A 24,831-nucleotide genomic window follows, 5' to 3' on the forward strand; every position below is an offset into this window, starting at 1 on the left:
CTGGCCCCCTTCAGCTATCCAAGGAAGCTCTGAGGGCAGGACAGGAAATCTCCATAGTCCAGATATTTCTCATCTCTGCTTTAGAGCATTACAGAATGTTCACAGCATGTGACGGAATGCTGTAAAATGGCCCTTTAATATAAAGATTCTTGGCTATAATCAGGTAAAACTGAGGTAAAAAGCCTTTTGTAGTCAGGTTTTTTGTTTAATTGCATAGCATTTGGTCATACAACAATTAAATAGAATCATAAAGGCCACAAAATATCTAATAGCCTTTAAGGATTAAACAAAACTATTCATGATAAGGATGGTTTGCTTCAAAGAAAATGCTTTGTTAGATTAAGAGATTTTAAAGTAGAAAAACAGAACAAAATCTGAACTGAGAAATTTTCTCAACAGTGCAAAAGTAGCGAAAATATATACATGCAAGATGAATGGAAGGATCTGTGAAGAGACGTAGGAATGTTTTCTCAATCACTTAACTGCAGACTGGAAGTAGGGAAATAATGGCACAAATGCAAACGAGTAAAAGAGTTTATATACAATTTGTAAAATCTTAATGAACCCCATTAAATCCTGGGTATTATTACTACTACAAGCAACCAGTACACTAAAAATAACTTATGTACTATACACTGATGCATATATAAATACTTTGTATTTAAAAGTAAGGCAGCAATTCTATACAGGGGTACCTGGAAGTAAATCCTACTGATTTCAGAGGGACTTACAGCTGAGTTAACATGTATAGAATTGGGCTGCATGTATAGTGTTGATTTATTCACAGTAATTCAGGAAAAAAAGCTATATACATATATTGCACAGTTGTTAAAAACACTGTTCATTAACTATATGTAAACAATTTTTTTCTTCCATTCTTTGGCAATTTTGTCATTTCAATTATGCTATATGCTGTAAGCAAGAGCACTTAGGTGCAAGGCATATAACAAATATTTAAGGCACATTAAACAGATCTTTAGAGAACAACACCACGCTTCCAAATGCTTTCCAGTCACAGCATTGACTCAAGGTTTCCAGTATCAAAATCCCATTGAAGTCAAAGTAATGAAAACAGGTGGTTGAATAGTTATTAACAGAAACACAATTTAGGATTACTGGGAATGCTCATTCTCTGGCACAAGGCTTATTCCACAGTCACGGATTTGGCCAGATTTCTTGGAAAATCCACCTGGAATAAAAAAAAGATTCTCAAGCTATTACCATTTTTAACGGCATTTTCCATTTAAGAAATTCATATCCCCACTCAGCAAAACCATACATAGTGCTCCATGGATCCCTGCCAAAATGGTGGGACTATGTCAAACAAAATTACATGTGCTCCTTGAGCATTTTTTCATAAAAAGTAGTTTGTTCCTCTTTTAGCAGAATTTATACTCCAAATTAAAAATAAATGAAATCAAATTCACTGTAAATTTCCAAATTGATTGTAGAACTAGTTCTTGGTTTAAATGCTCTACAGTCATTCTAGTTTCCCATCTAAAGAAACAGAGGAAGTATCCAAGTATGTTTGTATAAGTGCTTTAATTGGAATGCCTAAATATAGAAGTAACTTACATCATATCCTCTGAGAACAGCCAGGTGGAATGAAAGCAACTGTAAAGGAATAACACTCAAAACTCCTTGCAGGCAGTCCACTGTCTGTGGCAATTCTATAGTTTTGTAGGCAAATTTAGAACTCTCAGTATCTTCTCTAGAACATAAAATAATAGGACGTCCCTATAAAGAAAGAAAAGTAAAATAATATTGATGAAATATTTACAGTATATTTTAATTTCACCTTTATTTGTTACCTATTTAGGACATTTCTTCAACAGGTAGCAAGAATTTTAATATAACTAAATTTAGGATTTAAAAAAGGACTGGCTAAATGCTAATTCAGAAATGTGACTTTGATTGGTAGAAGTCCCCTAATTCCCACAAAAGTGTCTTCACCCCACTCAGTGCCAGAAGAACCTGTGCATGACGTGACTCTTGCAGAATGGAGTGCAGAAGGAGCTGGATCCAACCCATAATAAATTGAATTCATGGCTTAAATCTAAAGTTAGCATATTTTTAGCTTGTAACATGTTACTTTAGCAGCAGCACCATTGGTAAACATTATAGTACAAAGGAAAAACAAAACCCAATGATTTATTACCAGAGATGTAAAATGTCTTAGGTCAAGCTATCCCTACGTTTCAAATTCTTCCCTCAAAAAAACCTTATTTCATTTTTATACCACCCAATAGCCAAAAGCTCTTTTAGCAATCCCAAACTTGTATAGACAACATTAAGAACGTTAAATAAATTACCCTAGATCCAGCATAATGCACTTGCACTAATGTCTGTTGCACACGTTTCCCTAGGCTGAAAATGGACCAGAAACTGTTTCGAATCTTTCCTTCTCTGTTCCATCTAGAACTCTATACATAAATGCCAAGAAAATTTTCTTTCACAGGCCAAAGGAAGTAGGGCCAATGATTGGGCCAGAAAGGACAGCCAAAATGATCAAGGGGTTGGAATACCACATTTTTCCTAAAAGGAAAAACTAAACAGACTGAGTGGGGAAAATTTATGCCATTACTACACTATCCACTAAGCAAAGTTTCAGGGTAAATTTACAGAATACAATAAAATACAGGTGCATATATGGTAAAACATCATAAAATTTACTACAAAAAAATTAAAAACTGAATATAAACAATGTAACAAGTTAATAAAACTAGATCTGTTAAAAATAGCTAACAGCCACATCTCCATATGGCCTAAAAGCAGTTCAGTGCTTCTGCAGAGTGGCCAGTCTTAACCTGAGACCAAAAGCATAGCAGAGTTGGCACCAGGTAGGCGTCAGTATAAAAACTGTTCCAGAATTGGGGGTCCACCACTTACAAGACCCTCTTTCTTATTGGCACCAACCAAGCCTGAGAGAGGTGGCTCTTGGAGGAAGGCCTCAGAAGTTGAGCATAGTGCCCAGGTAGATTTAGGCCTAGAGAACTGCTCTGGCACATAGTGTGGTTCCAAACAATATAAGGCATTCTAGAGTAAAACCTGCACCTTGATTTACACCTGGAAACATGCAGGCAGCCTCTGCATGAAATTTAGAAAAGGACAGGAATCTTTTCATCATTCCCCCATTTTTCTTGGTGATTGGGCAGGCTGTATAGCAAAACATTGGTTGGCAGCTCCCTGCTGTCTTCATTTCCTAGGAATGATACCAATGTGTGGCTCAGGGAAACTCATGCAAAGTGAAGGTGGGAACAGTTAGATGTCCTCAGTTTATTTGCATTGATACCAATTTCTGATAAGTTTTTTTTTTTAATGTACGTGGGAAAGGAAGAGCACCTCAGCAAACTCTAAGAAAGATGTCTGTCTGGAGGCACAATGGTGACCATTATAGAAGAAACAACTCCTTTTTCTCTTAGTTTTTCCTGTAATACTGGAAATTGGAATCATCTTGTGAAACTGACTGGCAGCAGATTCAGAAAGTCGTTCTTCACATAATAAAGTTAGGAAATTTGTCAACAACTGATGGGTTAGGTCTAAATTCCCTAAGTCTGTCTATCAGTAATCATTAACCATGATAGAAAAAGCAAGCTCCAAATTCGAAGGCAGTATATCTCAGAATGGAAGATGTTTGGGATGGACAACATGGGAGGATTCTTGCCTTCATCACAGTAAGCTTCCTAGATGCCCCTAGTTGCTTGCTGCTGGGTGTGGGAAATAAGATATTGGACTTGATGGGATCCTGCTTTAATTCAGCAGGATTCTTATGAGACGTCACTGTTCACTCTCCCAATGAAAATGCCAGGAAGAAGTTCATTCCAAATTTTAATGTTATGTAATGCCCTCAGAGCCAGTTGGATGCAAAAAAATAAAAATAAAAATGAAGAAAATCTTATCCAGGATCCTAATAGTCCTGATTTTCCATTAAGGAAAAGTGGAGAGTGCTCCTCAATGTGCCCACTCCTTAAATGGTGAGTCACTATTGTCAACTAACTGAATGGGCTCTGCCCATTCCTGGATGGAACATGCAGTACACACTTGTGTACATGTTACCTGACTAGGATCTTGCAAGACAATCATGATTTTATTAGCAGGAAGTAGACAGAAGATCCTCATTATAAAGATAAGGGAGCCTTATGGTGATGCGGGCAGGATAAAAGTCTAATAAATAAAATAATGTGCTAATCTGACAACTTACCTGGCGGGCAGTGACCTGCTGTAGCGCATTCTGGCACTTTGTGTAGCAGGGGTCTTTCATAATGATCATAATAACTGGCATTTGTTTATCTATAAGAGCCAATGGTCCATGCTTCAGTTCTCCAGCCAGGATGCCTTCCGAATGCATATATGTAATCTCCTTGATTTTCTAAAAAGCAGATGGAACAAGATTATAGTCAAAGTACTGGACAGAATCCATCTGTTATGCTGTTCAAAATAATTAGGTGCAGGTATAGAACACTGACAGACAGGCTCTGAAGGCTACTTGGAGAGCCCACTGGCATTATTTAAAAATATTAGATCCTGACATATATACATGCAGAGATCCTATGACTAGATGCAAAAGAGAAAGATCGGTGATCTTTCTGGACTAAAATGATAAACCTCAATAAACAAGAAATACAAACAGATGAAACTGTTCTGCACATGTCTTGATTTAATTAACAGAAGTCAAACTATAGCAAGGGTTGTTATCAGAGATTCCCAGATGGCCACAACCCCTTTCCTCTGATCACCATTGGTTTGATATGTTCCAGGCTTTTGAGCAGTGTTCCCCATTCAAAAAGGTTAAAATGCCTCTCCTAGGGCCTCACTTACTGGCTACGAGAACTCTGAACTAAAATACGTATGCTGGGGGTTTTGTTGCCACCCGTTTTACGTTTAGCAACATCCACCACTGGAATGAGCCCGACACGAGAACTACTCAAAAATGAATTCTGGACATCTGGCTAAAAAACCCCTAATATGGGGGGTGGGGGATGGGGTTGTTGATGACACAGTCACCAAGAAATTTCCCCCTTTCTGAATTTTCCAAGCTACTATATACAAATGTGTTTTGTCTGCATTTTAAAAAATTAAGAGGGATTCATACCAATGCACCTTCCAAGCAAGTGGCATAGTTGTAGCCACGAGCCATGACCAAAAGCGATCGCTGTTTATATAGTTCAAGTGCCAAATCACGTATTTTCTCATCCAAGGACAGTACTTCTTTAATCATCTCTGCCAACAGATTAAAATGGACAATTAAATTATTGCTGTTTTGTATTTTAAAAACATGTTTGCATTTAAAAACATCAGTTATAAGCAAGACTGTACATATTCTAACAAATAAAACCCAGTATTTGATAATTTTTCTTCCTATTGGTTCTTTGCAACAATAATTGCAAAGTAATACAACTATTTTAAACTGGGTATGTAGAAATTTATTTTGTCAATTCCCCTAACTGCTTTTAAACTGAAGAAAAAAAACAGTTTGGAGTCTTATTTGAGACTTAAGAGACTGCTTAATACGAAACCCAAAAGGATCGCTCTTTCCTTACCTCCCAGTAGGAGGGATAGCAGTGCAGAGGATTAAGAATGGACAAATCCACACCTCTCCTTTTACCTCCCCCTGCACTTTCCTGGCCTCTTCTCCCTCCACGGCAAGGCATGTGATCCTCTTTGAAATACCAACAGCAACTTTGGAAGAAGCGGAACTATGAATTTTTCTATAGCAGCTATAGCGGGTGAGTGGGTGGAAATCCCTGCATGGATTTTTCCTGCCCAATATTACAGCCATGCCTAAAATTAGGAGTGGAAGAGTGAATTCCACAATATCTCTTGGCCCCTGGAACAGTCTCCCAAGGACTGTAAAATTGCTCTGCCACATCAAATGATCTTCATAATTATTTTGGTTGGTTGTTTTAAGGTTCTGAACACAGTACAAACTGATCTTATCATTGTAAATTCTGAACACTTCAACATAATTTTAATGCTACTTTAATTGGTACTTTAATGGACATAGATTAAAATTATGATTATTCCTTGTGTAATAGTTTGAATTTGGAGGGGGGTGAGAAAAGCAAGGTCTCCGATATAACCATTCCACGTGTAATACAGTAATTATTTTATTAAATACTGAGGTATCTGTGATTTACTAAGTGCCTGATTCTCAACCAGCTCAACCTCTATGTATCTTTTCAAAAGAGGAAAGAAAAATTCAATAAAAAGCAACCCTACCATACATTAACACTTTTCAAGATTATGGCATCAAAGTAAAAGTTGACATGCAAGGTCAGGACACATCTCTACATATATTGTTCAATACAGCACACATATCAGTTTAAGTTTAACCTTCTCATATCAGAACCTAATATATTCCACATTAATCTCAACAGTAAAGATACGCATACCAGGTAGTGACTTCAGTCCATTCATGATCTCCTGTCTCCTGCTTTGCAAGGAAATTCTGTCTTCAGACATCATCAAACCAAACATCACAAGAGAAATAAACTGACTTGTGTAAGCCTGAAGAACGGGGGCGGGGGGGGGGGACAAGAAAAAACATGATTTGGACAGCTCAGTGTTTGATTCCAAGCCAAACCATACTAAGAGTCACTAACATTAGGATGAAATGAGAAGAACCACAGTTCAGTGGTAGGGCACAAACTATGTCCCGAAGGCCTTAGATTCACTCATGGGCATCTTCAGGTAGGGATGGGAAAGACTCATGCTTTAAAACTCTACAGAGTCACTGCTAGTCAATGCTGACTGTGCTGAACTAGATGGATGAAAGGTCTGACTCAATGTAAAGTAGCTTCCTATAGTGTCACAAAAGGTATTATGGTGGCACTCCATGTAGATATGCTACAGCCTGTGCTTTAGGCAAGGAGGAAAAGCCACCACTGACAGCAAATGCCACTCACCTTTGTGCTCGCCACCCCAATCTCAGGGCCTGCATTGATATGCACACCACAGTCAGTGTCCCTGGATATTGAACTTCCAACAGTGTTTGTAATTCCAACTGTCAATGCCCGGCGATCTTTGCAGTACCGCAAGGCCATCAGTGTATCAGCAGTTTCTCCTTCAATGCAAGAACACATTCACATTTATACTTAATTCAGGATTGCAGTGAATCCAGAACTGTTTAATCTATCATGTTCAAGTCTATTTCTAAGCCACATCCATAGAAACACTCAAACACTACATGAGAAGACCGTGTTACTGCAGGTCTTTCTTAGTGCTTCCCTCTGCTTCATTATTGATGTCACCAGTGTTTGCAGTTTCTTGGTTCAGAAACCTGGGCAATGCCTGCAACAAGTGGTACCATCAAGTTTCTCTTCAATTTGCTTTTTCAAGTTAATCTTACCCACTCACCTGGCAAGATGACACAAAATGCAACCAGAAATTACCACCTAGATTTTAATCACAGCAGTTTGGTCATGAAAATGGAAACAGCTTTAATTAGGACTGGCTCTGAAGCTGTCACTGGACTATGAATGATTCAAAAGTCAAAAACAACATTGACAAGATTGGCATGTGAGGCAGATTACAACCTACCTGACTGGCTGATAAAAAAGCACACATCATCTCGAAATACAGGAGTATTCCGATCCAGAAAATCACTAGCAAGTTCCACCATCACAGGCAGCTCAGTCAGTTCTTCTAATACTTGACGTGTCTATAATCAACAGAACAATAATGCAATTAGCAACTCTAAGATCAGTGAATTGCTGGGTGAAACCCTCCATACTAGCAGGCTTTCAAGCACCCTGTGCCCTGCTGGCCTATGTCAAGGGTGCAGGAGGAACAATGGAGACAACTTTCATCTCTGTATCTTCCTTTGCAGTTGCTTTCCTTCTAGATAGGGTTCCCAGCTTGTTTAATGGAGGTGTGCTTGCGTGGACTGCAGAGACCATGGGATGAGAGCCAGTGTGGTGTATGAGACTGGGACTCGGGCGATCTGGGTTCTAGTCCCTGCTCAGCCATGCAGCCAACTGGGTGACTCTGGGCCAGTCACAGACTCTCAGCCCAGCCTACCTCACACTGTTGTTGTTGTTGTGGAAGTAGGACTGAGGAGGAGGAGGAGAAGTTAAGCAATTCTGAGTTCTTCAAAAAGGAAAAAGTGGGAAATAAAGCTAATTAATAAATAAAATAGGATCTCTCACAGGATTTCCTCAAAAAAATATCTTTTGATCACTAGTATACTCTTCAGGGGCCATAGGATTGTTTTCTTACCCAAGTAAATACAATTAAATATTTAACCAACCATAAAGGAAAAATGCAGACCTACTCTGTGAACAGTTAAATTACTATCCATTAGGTGTTAATATTCTTATAATGGACAGCCATTCCATATAGCATGTGGATGATGCATTTCTTGTCCAGAGAGACAACAAAGAATTAAGCAGTACTTGTAAACTATGAATCTCTTTGGAGAGTCTTCTCTGAAGGCTCACATACTAAAGAGTATATTGAACTTACAGCCACTGCTGCATGATAACTGGTTCCACAGCCAATAATTATTAGTCGTCTGCATCTTCTAATTTCTTTCAAGTGATCCTTTAAGCCACCTAAAAGAACTGTAGTTCCCACAAAACAAAAACAAAATTACTTTAGTTCAACTGAGATTTTTAACAAATAGTAACCACAATATTAAGAAGCATAAAAATAGAGGGGATGATGACTATGTAAGTTGCACTGGGTTACCTGCAAGAGCAAAAAGAGGTGGGATATAAATGTAGTAGTAGTAGTAAAAAAATCTTCCCCCAAATTACCTGTGTTGCTCTCAAAGTTCACCCTTCCCCTCATGGTATTGAAAACAGACTCTGGTTGTTCAAATATTTCCTTCTGCATGAAAGCACTGAAATTCCCTGTTTTTACAAAATGTGACTGGTTAGTTTCAAATTATGATTTTATTATTACAGTTTAGTCAAAAATAAAGTTTACAGCAATGGCGGAATGGCAATTTCATGAAGTTAATTATCTGCAAGTGAAAGACTGGACTATAACTAAGCTTAAGGTGTGATGTGAAAGCGATCTAGCATACACAAATGGAATTATTAACAAATAATTAAATTCTGTAGCCATTTACCACATTTTCCCCCCCAAATCAATTAAGTTACCCAGATTATGAAATACCCCCTTGGGACACATCTGACAGGTGCCCACATAACTGCTCTCCTAGCAAAGGACCTCCTTATCCACACAGGCCTCTCTCAGCTATTGCATTTTCTGCTGGTAGTACTTAGTTTTATTGGGAAGTCATTTTATAATTGCTGGAAAGCCATAGGGACCCAAAAGACTTTTTGGTTCCTTCCCAAAGATGTAGATCCTATGATGACTCTGACAGGGGGACTCCACTATCTAATTCCTTCCGTAACCCGTCCTAACTGCCACGGAAGTATCTATAGCAACTGCTTTCAGTGGGTGCAAAAGCCACCTCAGAGAGCTTCATAAAGGTGAGAAAGTTCATATTTTCATATTTTATAGTGTTCCGAAAAGATTCTATGCAACCCTGAAGGTCTGAAACCAAAGAAAGAAGGAAATACGGGTTTCAAATAACTGGCATACTCATATTTTAATAATTAAAATTAGCCAGAATTTATCTACTGCATAGTCAAGCACCAGTACACTGGATGTCTCCAATTTGCACAGAAATAATATTGAAATATTGTACTTAGCAGCCACTTTATATGATGAAAAACATTCCTATTTTTTCTACCTACCCCTAACTTCAGCATTGTGTTTCCTGTGTCTAAGGTTGGAACAGGACAAGAGTTCCTGGGTTCCCTTGGGCAAAAGCTTTTTTCAGAGTCCCCTGTACTTCCACAACTTGCTACTCTCCAGATGTGTTGGACTGCGGCTCCCATAATTCCAAGGCAGCTTGGCCATTATGGGAGTTGCAGTCCAACACATCTGGAAGGAAGCAAGGTAGGGAAGGCTGGATCAGGTTCTGCAGGTCTTACCTTTCATGATTTGCTGCAGTTCCATTTGCAAAGTCTGTATGGCTCGGGATGGGTCATCACTGGCACAACGTTCTAACCGATGAATTGAAAGCTTCCCTTCAGCTACAGCTGCAATGTCATCATCTTCGAGAAAAATGACTCTGTTGGTGTGCTCAATTATGGCACTACAAAAATAAAAACAAGTGTAGATGCAAGTGAGCTAGAGTTTTCAATGCAGCACAGTTCCACATACTTAGGCTCCCAAGCAGAATCAGGAGTATTGATTATGTTGTTCCCAGCCGCAACATAGGGATGGCACCTTGCCACTCTTGGTGCATACCAGAGGACCTAGGATGCATGTCCAGCCACTGGAAGCATCATAATCATAATCCTCTCTTTTCCTCTGCTCCCTGATTCATGCTCATGCTAGACCTACAATGGTTCTCACATTCAGATTATTCCTCCTTGGACTGCTCAGTAGCCTAGCAATATTAGAAGTGCTGTGCAGGGCATGTACTTTATAAGCAGAAGCTTGTGGGTTCAATCCATGGCATTTTCAGAGAGGGCTGGGAAAGAATTCTGCGTGAAACCTTGGAGAGCCACTGACAGTCATTGTTAGCAACATCAAATGGCCAAATTGCCTGATTCAACAGAAGGCAGCTTCCTGTATTCCTATCAGTCCCCACTGAATTACAAAGGCAGGACTATGAACCAGATCAGTGAAACATCTTTTCATTCACCTTGCATCTGACGCAAAGAAAAATTCAACTGCTTTATCTCCAACAGCATGAAGGCAGGTGGAACTATCCAATCTTTTCATTTGTGTTTTGCATATATTCTTTACATTTTCAATGTTGCCTATCAATTAAAAGAAAATCCATAAAATACCAAACATTAAACAAACATGAGGTTTACTAATTATCTAGATCAAGTTGAAACACAGAAAGCTTAAATACAATGTGGGACCTTATATACCATAACGGAATTATGGCGTTAACATCACAAGAAGCACAATCCAAAGTTACCTGCTTTTACTAATTTCAAAGGAAGAAAGCTACACACGGGGTTAATTTTAGCTTGAATGCACCCACCTATATGTTAGACTATCAAATCTTCTGTGTAATGAATGATCATATTTTGAATTCAGTGACCTGAATATACTGAATACACTCAGTCAATTTTAGCTAGTTTATTTAAAAGATGGAACACAACTGTAATTCCAGAGTGTCATATTAACAACAAGGATCCATCTCAAGCACTCACAGTTTCTTCTTTACTGCAGAAGTAGCTAAACATTGATCTATGGGACTTCTAGCAACACCGGCATTTTTGTATTGAATAACCACTCACACAAATCATCCTATCTTGTAATTCACCTAGAAAGTGTAATACATCTATGTTACGATGCTTCAGTAACTTACACGTTCTGTATAAGATGGGGATTTGTTCAGTGGAAAGCTTAGATGTGCTACGAACTCCAATAAGTAGAGGACTCCCCCTCCTGTGAAATGATGGAACAGCAGGATTTAAAAATTTAATTCTTATGAAGGATGAGGGAACTAAATAAAACATGGTCAGAAGCTAAGCAGGTCTTCGAGGAGAAGCCACCTGGGAGCTGCATGTAGCCACCTTGAGTTTCAAGATGAAAAAAGAAGGATAAAGACAGACAGACAGGCAAGCAGAGATCCACCAAGGGACCTTTCCTGGGTAAGCCTCATGTGTTCGTACAAAAGAAATTCTGCATCAGTATGAAAATGAGCTCTTAAATATTGAAAATCACAGGATGCTGCATATATCCCCAGCATGTGTTATGCTGTACATACACTGTTGTGTGTAAAACATATTTACTAACCTGGTAGCAATAGCTTCTCCTGGGTAGTGGATACTTTTGAAAACCAATGCAAAAGCACCTTCCTGGAAGGGGGGGAAAAAAAGTAAACTGAAAAGATGGGATGGTATCACAATACCTATAGAATATCTTAAACAGACACCATCTCTTCCAGAAAAAAACCCTCATTTGTTGTTCTGTATCAATATAACATTTTTCAAAATGAAAATAAATAATCCATCTATCCATCCATAGTCAGGAATCCTATGAACACATGTGAGATTCATCACCAATGAACTGAATTAGCAGAGATGAAGGAGCAAACTTTCTTCAGTACCAATGGAAGTATAATTTTATCCCACATCCAGGTGTGGGAGCTATTAAAGAATCAGGAGAGTTTAGAGTCCTCTGTTGCTGCTTTTGATTGAATGCAAGAACATATCTTTGGTGGAACAGCAGCAGTGGAAAGGAATAGGAGGACTGCATTTTGTCTCTTCCAATCCTGCATTTCTAAAGGAAAAAAACCTATCATTGCTGCTAGAAATTGCTACTGCTTAATGTATTGCATATGGATTTCTATCTCATCCTCAAGTGGAAGAACTTGGCAAATAATAAGTATCTTAGTATTCCCATTTATATCCCACCCATAATTAAAAAAACAGGGGAGGTTGTTTTTACTAACAAGCAGTACATAATTAAGCACTGAAATGTTCCCAACACAACAAAACAAAACTAAGTACTTTAGCATCATAAAGAAACATAATTCAGTATTGCCTAAATTGTCATTAATTCTAGGAAATCAAGTGGAGGAGGCAACACATGGCTCTCAGACAGTATGCAGTTCTGCTTAGCATTTAAGTGTGTTGCTCACTGAACTGCTACTGATGAATTTGTTGCTTGATCAATGGGTAAAATAATCGGCACCCTGCCAACAAATTTCAGTGGCAAACTGTGGAGGTGGCCTAAGACTAAGTATGGCTGTTTTGGAACATCACTGCAGTTTGTTCCTGAAATTTGGTGGCAAAAGCAACTATTTTGCTGATGTCACTGCAGTTCAGCAGTATGATGGTAGCATGCAATCCACAGATAGCTCTGGGGGTGTGAAATTGGCCCCTGAAGTTGTCCTTCCTGAAATAATGGGTAAAACCGCCCACTTACCAGCTGATGAATGACTCGCTCAACCAAAGCTGAAAAGCTCACATCTTCTGTTTCTCTGTTGTCATACATATATTTGATCAACTTTGGAATGGTTTCAGTATCTGTTTCAGATTCAAACTCATAACCTTTGGTCTCCTGGAATGTATTAAATGAAATGTTTGATCTGAATTTCTTAATTCAATTTTTTATACAACATAAGCAAGCAGCGATTTATTGTGCTGACCAATATTCTCACCAGTAGCATGGAAGTGCCTTTGTCTCCTAACAATATGAGGGTGATCAGGCTAATTTTTTGCCAAGACTATGCCTTGATATCTCCTATTTAGGTATTTTTACTGCCCCATTCTCCGTATCTTTCTTATCTAGGAATGAAGAACAACACTGCCTATCTGAGAAGGCACTGGATCCAGAAATCATTTTCATATAAAAAGAAGGGCAGATCTTTCAAGAAAATTGGAGCATCACTTCTACATGTGAAAGTTCCCCCTGCCATACAGTTGGAATGGAATTGTCAACACATTCAGTTGTTAGTGGCTTACCAGAAATTTCCTCAGGTCTTTGTAATTTGTAATGATCCCATTATGGATAACAACAAATTCTAAAAGTAAGAAATAAAGGAGAAAAAGTGAGTCCAATATTCGAAAAGCAGTTTAAAGCTGGATTTTTTAAAAAATAGCACATTTAATGGGCAAAGTATTTCACAGTCCCTTTAGTTGTTTTTGAAATTCTCTCTGCTACTGCATCAGATATACTGCCATTGCTAGATTTTAGCTGTAAAAATCAGAGAAGGCTAAGAGGCACATGGAAACCCACTGATAGAAAGACATTCACAGCTTCAGGTCCCAAACTTTCACGCAGCATGAATGGTGGAGCTGTACCTTGCTAAAATCAGAACATTCCTTTGTGTGGGTTTTTTTAAAAAAATTGGATGCAATTCCCAATCCTTTCTAAAATAAACTACTGATAGTAATGCCCTGGTTCCAAGAGTTGTTTCTACTGGCTATTTTATTCAAATGGAATGCCATCTTTCCTTTCTTTTCCTTTCCAGGAATTACTTACCATTACTTTTATCTGATCTTTGGGGGTGACTGTTCACTGCATTTGGTGCTCCATGAGTTGCCCAGCGAGTATGAGCGATGCCAAAATGTGTCTCAAAATCTGCCTTCAAGTCCAAACCATCTTGTTCTGTACAGAAAAAAATATCAGTAAATACTTCCAGTTCCTTGAAAATCAAATTATATTATTCAAAGCATTTGACTAACAAATCTTAACTTGCTAATTATATAGATTATAAAAGACTGGTATATTTCAAACTGTTTGACAAACATTTGCCTCTATAGTTCTAATGAAGTAGATGAAACTGGACTGAACTTGTACATTTTGCTGCAATAAATCAAGCAACTGTCCCACAATATAGGATCCAATATAGGATTGTTAGTCCTATTTCAATAGCCTTGTCGAAATGAATGTGACTTAAGTTTGACTAACAACCCAGAAATCATTATAGCAATGGAAATCCTACCTAATGGAAAATTCACATTTCAGGGGCAACATCCAACTTTATGCTAGTGAAGGTCTTCCAGTGCAATGGGACTGCCTTCCGCCCACAGGCCACCACTGCATTTGTAACCATCCACACTGACCAAAAACCTGCACCAGAGGGTTTCTTAGCCCTCTTGAACAGAATCTAGGGACTTCTTTCAGCCAGATTCCTTTTCAGAGAAGGTAAAGGGGGCCAAATTCCAGAGGTGGGCAGGGAGAAAAGCCAGCATGCTAGCTAAGTTCTCTTACTGCCACTAATTAAAGCCAAGTAGATGTGTTTCAAATATGTGAAGTGGGGGAAAGGACAACCCCACCCCTGGAAACCACCAAATGACTTCTGATTAAATGCTTATTGTCACTCTTATTGCTTGCTTATTGGGTATCAGATTGGCCATAAACATACTAAAATGTACTTTTTGTTTATACTTACTTTGCAGTTCCTCATCGAGAGCTTTAACTTTTCCTCTTTTCTTTACTAATTTGATGTACCTTTCCTTATCTTCATTATTATTTCCATCAACTGCAACACCTGAATCATAGAGCACAATGTGTTGTACAGCCTTTTCAGGGCAAAGAACAAAAAGGAAGCAGGAAAAACATATAGATGACAAACCCAAGCCTCCATTGATTGTAAGCCGCCCCGAGGCTTATGCGATGGGGGTGGCATATAAGCTGTCTAAATACATACATACATACATACATTGCTAGCACTGAGTGATGCTAGATGATAGCAAAAATAAATATCAGAAGGGCTCGCTACTGCCACCAGGTCCTTACACCAAACTTCCTCGCAAAGTCCAGGTTAACGCAATCTGTGATATGACACTGTTGCACTATCCATTGCCCCACATGCTTCCACACAAGCGGTCCCTAGATCATTCCCTGACATCAGCAAAGAATCTTGCACAGATCCTGATATATGGAAGATCTGCTGCTTGATCAAGGGGATGGTACTGGGCTAGATGAACCTATGCTTCGACTCAGCATAAAGCATGTTCAAAGAAAATGATGTGAAGTGGAGGAAGAGCAATGCCATGTAAGACATCTTACTTCAAATACTTCAGGGAAGAGAGGTATTGAAACCAAGAGTAGCAGCAGTTCTACGTCTCTTAATTTCAAAAACTGAACATGAAAATATACATACAAAGTCTAGTTCCACTATCCTACTGCTTGACTGGAACAGAAGCAGTAAAAGTAACATGTGGCAACCCCACAACATACCTGCAGAGTCATATCCCCTGTATTCTAGTCTCTGTAGACCTTTTATTAGAGTTTCAAATATCTCCTTCCTGGTCCGAGGCACTCGGTAGTTCAGATAAGCAAAGATTCCTGTTGGGTAACAGTAGTGAAAAGAAGAATGAAATGCCATTGCCTTACCTTACTACCATGTTCAAAAATTAATATAATCAAATCAGAGTGTAATTATAAAACATTTTCCAACAAGCCCTTGTCACTGAAGAGTGGTTTCGTGTGTGTATGTGCACGTGTGTTCTCAAAGGAAATATCTTGTGTATGTAACAATCTTTAAAATGGCACCATCAAATTCAACAATTAAGAAAGAGTCGTGACAATTCTAGTTGATACTAAGGCTGTCACCAGTGAAGATGCAAATTAATATAAAATTTGCCATAGGGTTGGCACCCTCATCAAATGACCTATCAAATACTGTCACTTGATCACCAATTATCTGATTGTGATTAAATATTCCATGAAGTTAAGAATGCCAAACAAGATAGAAGTTTACTTCTTATGTTTTTTTAACCAAAAAACTATTAACCACTCAATAATTACCTAATTTGTTTTGTAATCAGCATACATATTAAAGCCGTTGATGAATACCTTTTTGGTTTGTCTAGTGAAGCTAGTGATTTATGACTATAAGAGTTGTCTGGTCAACCGACCAAATAATTTTAATTGGTCAAAATGCCCAGTTATGATTTATTTGCACTCCTCTTTTAAAAAGAAAAGCCCATATCATTTTATATTTAAAGCTCAAGCAAGATATGACATACTACACATCTACACCCATATATATTTTGTACATTTTTGAAAGCAACCAAGGCTGAAACTCTCAGCTCTCGTCTCCCAGAGATAGGTACCCAAATCAGATTTGTGAAAATAAGTCTGGACAACTCTGGAATGTGGCTGATATTTCACAGGTCTGTTAGGGAGACCCAGATACATTTGACTGCTTGTTCATTTTATTTATATCCTGCCCTTATGCCCAAAGAGCCTGGGGTGGCTAACACCACAAACAAACAAACAAACAAACACTAAAATATTCCAGATAAACAACATTAAAATCATGATTCTAAAATCTTGATTCTGAGATCACAAATAAAGTGCAATAAAACCACCAACTCAATCAATAAAACAAAAAAACAGTTCCATGCCTATAACTCACAAATCTGCCCAAATAAGTATGTCATCAATTGGCACCTAAATTACGAGAGTGTGGGGGACACCCAAATCCCTGCTGTAAAGGAGTTCCATATTCGAGCCTCTCCCTGCCTCCACTTTTCCTTTCTGGTAAAATGTACCAGATATAATTCATGTCAGCAAACACTAACAGAAAAAGCTGCCTGAACTCAGCAAGAAAATCTCCTAAGGTTATGGCTGTTAACAATTTTTCCATGCATTCAGCTCAGGTTCTCTGCTACTTTTCCAGAGCAGTACTTTAAATATTTTTCATACATCATTTAAAAAAGCAAGCTTTTTTGCTACTTTCTGAACCAGAATTTTACAACAGATATATTTCAATATCTGTCAGGTTCCTGTGTTAAGATGGAGTGTTTTTATGACTATGTCACTCCAGGAAAGGCCTCTTTGAGCAATCTGCCCACAATGCAGCCAGTGTGCAGGGACTGGTATAGGTTCCTTGTTTATACTGAACTCCAGCACTGCTCCTATTTATGCAGACCAGGAGACTTGGAAGCCACTAGAGACATTTCACTGAAAATGAGAGAGTTGCCTAGGCTGCCAAGGAATATATTACAGATTCTTTGGGCCATGTGAAAGAAAGCTTACTTTCAACGTACACATTCTATTGTGCATTCAATGAAGTTTATTAACTGCTCACTTTTTAACACAGAGTAAAACTGACATATCTGTGGGTATCTAAGTTGTTAACACTGCATTACACTTGACAAATCCTATAGTACTTCCTATTAAAAGCATTCCCCTACTCACATTCTTCCTTCCACAAAGAAATTTCGATTTTCCTCTCTAATAATCAGCTTTATATACTGCTCAGTTAGGTGCTGTGAGAACAATAGTAACAGTTAACGACTGGTCAGCATTTCATTCTAAGTCATCTTGAGGCTGCTAGTGTCAAAATCAAACTATTCTGATCTAGACTTTCACTTACACTGGACACAAGAGTGCAAAGCTTTTTAAGAGAAAAAAGTACAGCAGGACCCCCATATTTGCAGGGCAAGTTCCAAGCCCCCCAGTGGATCCCTGAAACTGTGGATAGTAGCAAACACTACATTCACTGGGGTTAGGAACAAAGGTCCCCCTACAAAAGTGGCAAAACTGCAAATATCTCTAGAGTCTTCACACCCACTGAGAGACAAAACACATGAGTGAAGCTAACTTAGTACCGAAACAAAGAGCATGGCATCCTCAAACAGTCTGCATAGTTTCCTAGAGCTATTTGCAGTTTATCCCTAGAAATATCTGCAGTTTTTCCACTTTCGTGGGGGGGCCTGCACCCCTAACTCCCGGCAAATCTGGCAGGCTGATGGTCAATCTCAGTTAAGTGAAACTACAGAAACTAAGAGAGCAGATATGGGAGTCCTGCTGTATTTGCTACTTCTTTTTTTCCACTGTAATGCCCGTCAATGTTGTTCAAAGGAATGAACTTTTCCCAAAACAAGAGCTCTTGTCAGTATTTATCATAAAGAGTTATAGTCTGGATTTTTAGGATAACATGTAGAAACATTTTAAAGTTTATTTTCTTGCTAGCACTATAACCTTTTGCAGCATAAGCCAAAAGAAGAGAGCTTAAAGCTGACTCTTCCCTATGTCTAAGCTGAAGCAAAAATAATGATGTGCCTTGCAGCAATGTGAAGATGAACTGATTTTTTTGTGGATTAAACTACAGCAAAAAGCCAGGCGTACAATCAACCTTTAATTGCTAAATGTGTCCTTTCCCCTGTTGACCTCATTATTTTCCTGTATTCATATCTTACATTTATATCCCATTTACAGCCAAAGCTCTGAAAGCAGAGCTTCATGTTAACATTCTCCATCCTGTTAATTGTCTTTCTCTTGCAAGAGATAACAGATAACATTAAGTACACTTACTTACAGCTGACTTAATTGTTTGGTTTGATAAAACAAAAAGGATTGAACTGCTTTTAAATGATTACACATATAAGTAATTCTGTACAGGAAAAGACCCTCAATCTACAAAGATGGGTGAGGAAAACTGCCTCCACGCAGCACTTAAAATACTAAAGTTCAAGCAGAAAGTCAGCGTAATGTTGTACAAGCTAATCTTTGTTTAAGAGTCCTCCTTTTATCTCTCACCCAGGCTTTGAAGTTCTTGCTTCCTCTTTCAGGAATGCAACTACTTAGTAAAGAAAGGATCCTTGAGAGTTTTCAGTGGGGAAATTCCACAAGAATGTCAGTGCTTGCTGTTATTTTACTGGGATCAACACAGGGTTGTCATTTCATACTTTTGAGTGTAACTAGCAGTGACAATACTCCCCTTTCCAGCTCCACTTTTAAAATATGCATTGCTCAGTCTTCTCATGTCCTGTATTTGATTTGCTTCCATTCAATGACCCTACAAGGTTTTTGAGGGGGGCAGACCACATGCTTTCAGTGGACGGGCTCCTGCTGGGAAGCCTCGCCTCACATCCAGCAAGCCAAACCAGGTCTGATCAATCAGGACAGCTCTAATTTTTTTAAGAGTCTCATGTTTAAAAAGAGTAATATATATATATATATATATATATATATATATATATAAAGTACTAACTTGAAAATGTCAAGTTTTCTCATTTCACTGAACTCAACTCATTGATTCCCTTTCTACACATGGACTAAAAGATTGTCTGAAATTCCTATGTCCACTGTGTCCAATCTACTGGCTTGGTGTTTATAATTAATGCTCATCATATGCTGCTAAACGAGTAACTATCAAAAGCCAATTGGCTACACCAGGCTTAAAGCTGAACAAGGTTGCCAAACTCGGCTAAAAAGAACTGAAAATATATTAAATTTCAGCACATTTTGTAAATAAAGCACAAAACGTGCTTAAGTATTATATATTTTAAGTATCTTATGTTTATTTCTCCAGAGGTATTTTTAAGGATTTTTGCCCAAGAGCAGGAAGCTTTCTTTCTCCCCTTCCAGTGACATTTTTGGAACAGAGTTCTTTATTTACATTTTCTTTTTACATCACCCAAAGTGTCTGGTTGCTACGGCAGCAGCAATGGCTGTCAGAAAGGCTGAGTGCTCTAAGAATCACACCATACACATTGCTACCTCATTCTGAGTCAGCCATACCACTCCTTAGTTAGCATTTTGTTGAACAGAGCAATATGCCCACTTCCCAGTTATAACACAGACATGTTACTTTAGATAATACATTTTCCAGAATGCTTATTCATACAGGCTTGTATTGGTAACCAATGGTAACACAAGACCCTCCTGATCAAATTTTCTTTGAACAATTTAAATGGGTCATTTCTTCTAGAACAAAATCTTCTTTTTCACCTTTTCAAGACAGCACATTGGTTCATCTGCCTGGAAGGATGGATAATTTCCTGCTTTGCATGGACAAATTTGAAGGCCTTCTACCTTCAGTTTTAAAATTGACATCAACCCCAGACCCTATAGGTTCAGGCCTATGATACATATCTGCTTACTATCAAACAGTTCCTTTTAGTTTATTATGCCTTACATGGTATATTTTGCTTAGAGGAAGCTGACTAGAAAGCCACATAACATATTTATTTCCAGTCCTTTTTTTGTCATAGAACGCACCAGAACAGAGTTCTGGCACCTTTTTTCGATGGATTTTCCAAGTTTTAAAAGTAACTTTTGAAAATTTGATGTTTAGGCCACATGGATTCGAATCACCCTGTCGAGTGTAGCAGGTCGGCAGCAAAATCATTAAAACGGTGCATGCAGGCTGCTTGTGTGTCGAGTCCGATACATGTGTACTTTGTCCGCGCTGGTTGTGATGGTGCTGCTCGGCTTGTGATTGGTCATGTGGTCGCGCACTGAGCTTACTGAGGGTGGCAACCATTACATTTCGTTAGACAACTGACATGTGTGGGTGTGTGTACAGTGATTGACTACATGTGAAAGGTAAATAATTTCATGAGTTCCAGCACCTTTTTTCTTACAAAAAAAGCACTGCTTATTTCTGTGTAAATATTGTGTGCCTGTGCTTTAAGAGTACCTTCAATATCCTAGGGTAGGGGTCCCCAACCTTTTTGGACACATTTAGTTATGTGAGAAACCACTGTGGGCACCACCACAAATTTCTTCCCATGGGGAATTTAGCTAGTAACATGATGGCTACTATGAAGGCCTAGCTAGTCCAAGATCAGCTAAGGAGAGGTAGCAGTGGAGAGAAACAGCAAACTTAGTGGCTGGGAATGGAGGGATAAAGAGCAAGGCAAAGAATCAGAATGGAGCCAAAGACTAGTGTGAGGGGGAACAGCAAAATAAGAAGGAAAATTGTGAGCAAATGTCTACAGATCTGTTCATACAGCCTAAGGGTGGCTGAATACTTCACACACCCACACCTTTGCTCAATGATACCATTATCATAACATTGGTTTAGTCTGCCTTTATCCAAACTGGTATTCACCAGATGGTTTGGACTAAAATTGCCAGCATTCCTGACTCTTGGTCATAGTGGCAGGGACTGATGGGAGTAGACATCTAAAACAGTTTTCAACCACTGGTCCATGGAGCAGCGCTGGTCCACAGGAGATTTCCCACTGGTCCCTGGGGGGAGCACATCCCTCTCACCACAGACCAGCATGGGGGCTGGCTGTGCTCCAGCATCTCATTTGGCATTGCATTCATGGAGGGTGCGCTGATACTTCTGTGGGGGGGGGGCAGCAAAGAGAGAAACAACTTAGTGGGAGCTGGCTGAGAGCCACACTAAGCTGATTTTGGTATTTTGTTCTGTTGGCATTTTTTATTGCTCAGTTTCTGGTTGTTTTGGAGAATTTATTTATGGTATTATGTTTAGAAAATAATAGGCAGAATAGTGTATTATGTGTATGGTGCTTTTTGTTTCTTCCTCAGTGGCCCCAAAGTGCTTTTCCTGTTATCGCCAGGTTGGGGAAGACTTATATGTTCTTTCAAAATTTTCAAAAGTTCTTTCAATGAATGAGCATTGAGAGGGGCTTCATGGCAAAACAACTGAGCACATGAGCAGAGTCCACATGTGCTGAAAGTTCTATTTACATGATAAGGAACCATTATCTTCACATGCAAGTACACTGAATCCTCTTTTTAATGTTGGAAGGGGTGACACCGCCTGAAATTAATATGGGATGCCATGCCATGAGTCTTTCCAAACCTTCCCAGTGCAGGCTGGAATGCAAACCACATTATGCCCATGCTTAAGTTCCACCTTAAAGACAGCCTAGATATCGTTTTAGCTAGAAAGACAGCCCTAAGCAGGGATGTCATGGATAGAACATCTTGGAGGGCTTTCATTCATAGGGTCACTAGAAGTCAAAGATGATTTGACAGCACCTAACAACATAACAAAGATAGACGGGCAGATACAGTGCAAGGCAGAAAACCCATTTGCCGTGAACACAGTGCAATCCAGGAAGAAAAGCTTGCTGGCCCTGTGCAACAAGCGTACCATCCCAATGAGATGTTGTGGTCATCTGAATTCTTCCTTTTTACTTTGCAGAGCCAAGTCTTTCTTATTGCAGGAAAAACCCATAAAGAACTTTGAAAAAGTGAATATCTGCACTTTTGCAATGTATCCACTGAAAGAAAACTAAGAAAATAGATTTTTACAGTGCAGGAGGGGTAATTGTAAAAAAGGAGCTTGGTGCAGGAAAGAAGGAGAAAAAATATATTTAATTTCTTGTTCTGGTTTCCTACTGATACATTAGGTTTGACTGAGAATTGATCTTGGAACTAAATAAGCACAGGGGTTTCATTTTCTGGAATTTCAGTTACATTTTAAAGGCACTAAAGGAAGAATCTCCTCTTGCTCCTTTTGTTTTTGTACCCTTGCAATGCACAACCTTTGAGAAGACGCATCAATCACAGCCAGACAGGCGTCTCAGAAAGAGCAAGGATCATAAAACTGCTCCATAAACAAACCAACAAACCAGAACCTTGCAAGGGGAAGGAGAGAGGCCAGGTAAGAGCTTCTCAAGCTACAGTCGTCTCGAGCCTTTATGGCTACGCAGCGCAAGGAGGAGCGCCACAGCAGCAAAAGGGACCGAGCAGGAACGGAGGAAAACCTTGAATGGGGAGGGAACGTGACTCGAGCATGTTCCTCTCCGTAGATCTGCCCCGGGAGGAAAAGGGGCACCTTTCATTTTCCGTTTTCACTGCCTTGCAAGTAAATCGCCCTGCTTCCCAAAATCTACACATGGGAGGGACAGATTCCCCTTTCTGTTGTTAGAAGAGCAGGGCTCTTCCTCAGCGAGGACACCATTACTCTACTCCCCCCACTCCGCTCCCTCAGCATGGTTATGCTCCCACCGCCCTTTGCCATGATGTACGACGACTCTTGTGCCCTTGCCGCCGCCACGGGCCCGCAGAGCCAGCCATCCCTCCCGCCCGCCCGCCTTCTCTCGCTCACTCACCGCACATGGCTGATGCCCGCGAACAGACCGCGTCGACTACCAGGCAAGAAGCGCGCCGCCGCGACCAGCAAGCACCACCGCTAGCCGCCTCCGCCTCGCCTGCCCTCCTTTATAGCGTGTCTTGGGCCCGCCTCCTTGGTCCGTTCATTGGCTGAGGGCGCAAGCGGAGGCAACAGGCGCGGCGCCAAGCGGCCGCCCGGGAGCGCCGCTCGCTGGTCCAAGCTGTGGAGCCGCGGCGGCAGGACCCTTCAGCGCCCTCGCCGCGACCCTTTCCAGCGGAGTGGCCGACGTGTCGGGTGGCACCTTCAAGGCTGGCGCATGTTTGTTCTGGCACCGGCGGCTTCGTGAGCGGCGTGAAGCTGCCGCCTCTGATTAGCAGAGAGATACATGCACAGGCTTTAACCTGCATTGTCGGACACGGTGGAAACGCAGAAAAGGCAGTAAAGATTACTTTACCTGTTGACTTTCATAGAAGGTTAAGGGGGTCATGACAGAAACAGCATTGGGAAGAACCCTGCTGGATCAGACAAAAGGCCTGCGCCTAATCGAGCACCCAGGTCACACGGTGGCCACAGCAAGAGCACACAAGTAGAGCACGGGTGTATACGGGCATACTGCCTCTGATACTGGAAGTAACATATAGCCATGAATTTGTCTAACCCGTTTTAAATAAATAAACCATCATGGCTGCAACAGTGAACTCGTTAGCATACATGATTTATAACATCAACCAAACAGCAAAACAAAACAAAAACTGTTGCCCTCATTAAAGTCACGGGAAATAAAATTAAGTGTCTTGATTATTTCTCCCCCAGCTTTTTCAAATTCTGTGTGGAGGAACAGTTCCTTGAAATCATTCCCATCTGATGAAGTGGGCAGTGTCCGTGAAAGCTGATGCCAGAATATATTCATCAGGTCTAAGGTACTACAAGATTCTCTGTTGTTTTTACTGTCTCAGTGCATGGGAGGTTCCTTTCTGATGAGCTAACACTGGAGACAGCCTCAAGACAGGACAGGACGGAGCTGACATGGCCAGTGTGGCCAACTGATGAGAATATGTCTGCCTCACACTCACTGACACTGCTATGGGCTTTATTAGTAACCCATGTATTCCATCCCTGCCCCATGGGCTCCAGCGATGCTTTAGCTTCACCAAAGCAACTCTGTGGGAACAGTTAGGCCGTGAAAGAAACCAAGGAAGCCTGGTTTATATCACGTCAGGAGTTCCGCATTGAGCAGGGGGTTGGACCTGATGGTCTTCTGGGCCCCTTCCAACTCTGCTATGACATTATGACATTCGTCTACCTAGCTCAGTATGGTCTATACCAGGGATGGGGAGATGCTTGATTTCTAGATGCTTAGGACTTCAACTCCCAGAAGCCCCTGTTGGCATGATCAATAGTCAGGAAAGCTGTGCATCAGGAATGATGTGAACTGAAGTTCCAAACATCTGGAGAGCTACTTTGCTCCAATTCTGGAAAGTACAAACGGATGGGGTTCAAATGTCTTTTCCAGGAACCAGTGACTTCTTGCATACAAAGAATGTGTTCTGCTGCTTAGCTAC

General features: G+C 40.0%; 1 protein-coding gene across 2 annotated transcripts; it reads right to left on the minus strand.

The window, feature by feature from the left end:
* Positions 1-520: 520 nt before the first annotated feature.
* On the minus strand, positions 521-23,363 carry GFPT2 (glutamine-fructose-6-phosphate transaminase 2). Of its 2 annotated transcripts, XM_044454401.1 has the most exons (19): positions 23,268-23,363; positions 15,676-15,783; positions 14,885-14,983; positions 13,972-14,097; positions 13,452-13,510; positions 12,913-13,047; positions 11,779-11,840; positions 11,348-11,427; positions 10,667-10,784; positions 9,948-10,111; positions 8,757-8,852; positions 8,464-8,561; positions 7,540-7,660; positions 6,906-7,063; positions 6,393-6,507; positions 5,093-5,220; positions 4,202-4,369; positions 1,576-1,737; positions 521-1,189 (listed from the first exon to the last, which is right to left on the minus strand). In XM_044454401.1, exons 1-19 carry the CDS (start codon positions 23,272-23,274, stop codon positions 1,145-1,147), a joined length of 2,049 nt encoding a protein of 682 aa, XP_044310336.1. In that variant the 5' UTR covers positions 23,275-23,363; the 3' UTR covers positions 521-1,144. The 2 variants fall into 2 exon arrangements, with proteins under 2 accessions (XP_044310336.1, XP_044310335.1); XM_044454400.1 differs by lacking the exon at positions 23,268-23,363 and having other exon boundaries at positions 15,676-17,998.
* Between the last annotated feature and the right edge of the window lie 1,468 nt (positions 23,364-24,831).

This window comes from Varanus komodoensis, unplaced genomic scaffold (genome assembly GCF_004798865.1).
Source record: "Varanus komodoensis strain SLA01 unplaced genomic scaffold, ASM479886v1 scaffold7_3, whole genome shotgun sequence".
In the NCBI taxonomy this organism is placed as follows: Eukaryota; Metazoa; Chordata; class Lepidosauria; order Squamata; family Varanidae; genus Varanus; species Varanus komodoensis.

Excerpts from the sequence above, each read along its gene's own strand:
- GFPT2 (XM_044454400.1), bottom strand. The coding sequence starts at position 15,823 with ATGGCATTTCATTCTTCTTTTCACTACTGTTACCCAACAGGAATCTTT. Across the intron at positions 13,511-13,971 it reads AAGATCAGATAAAAGTAATG|AATTTGTTGTTATCCATAAT; the intron begins GTAAGTAATTCC and ends TCTTACTTTTAG. Across the intron at positions 1,738-4,201 it reads AGCAGGTCACTGCCCGCCAG|GGACGTCCTATTATTTTATG; the intron begins GTAAGTTGTCAG and ends CTTTCTTTATAG.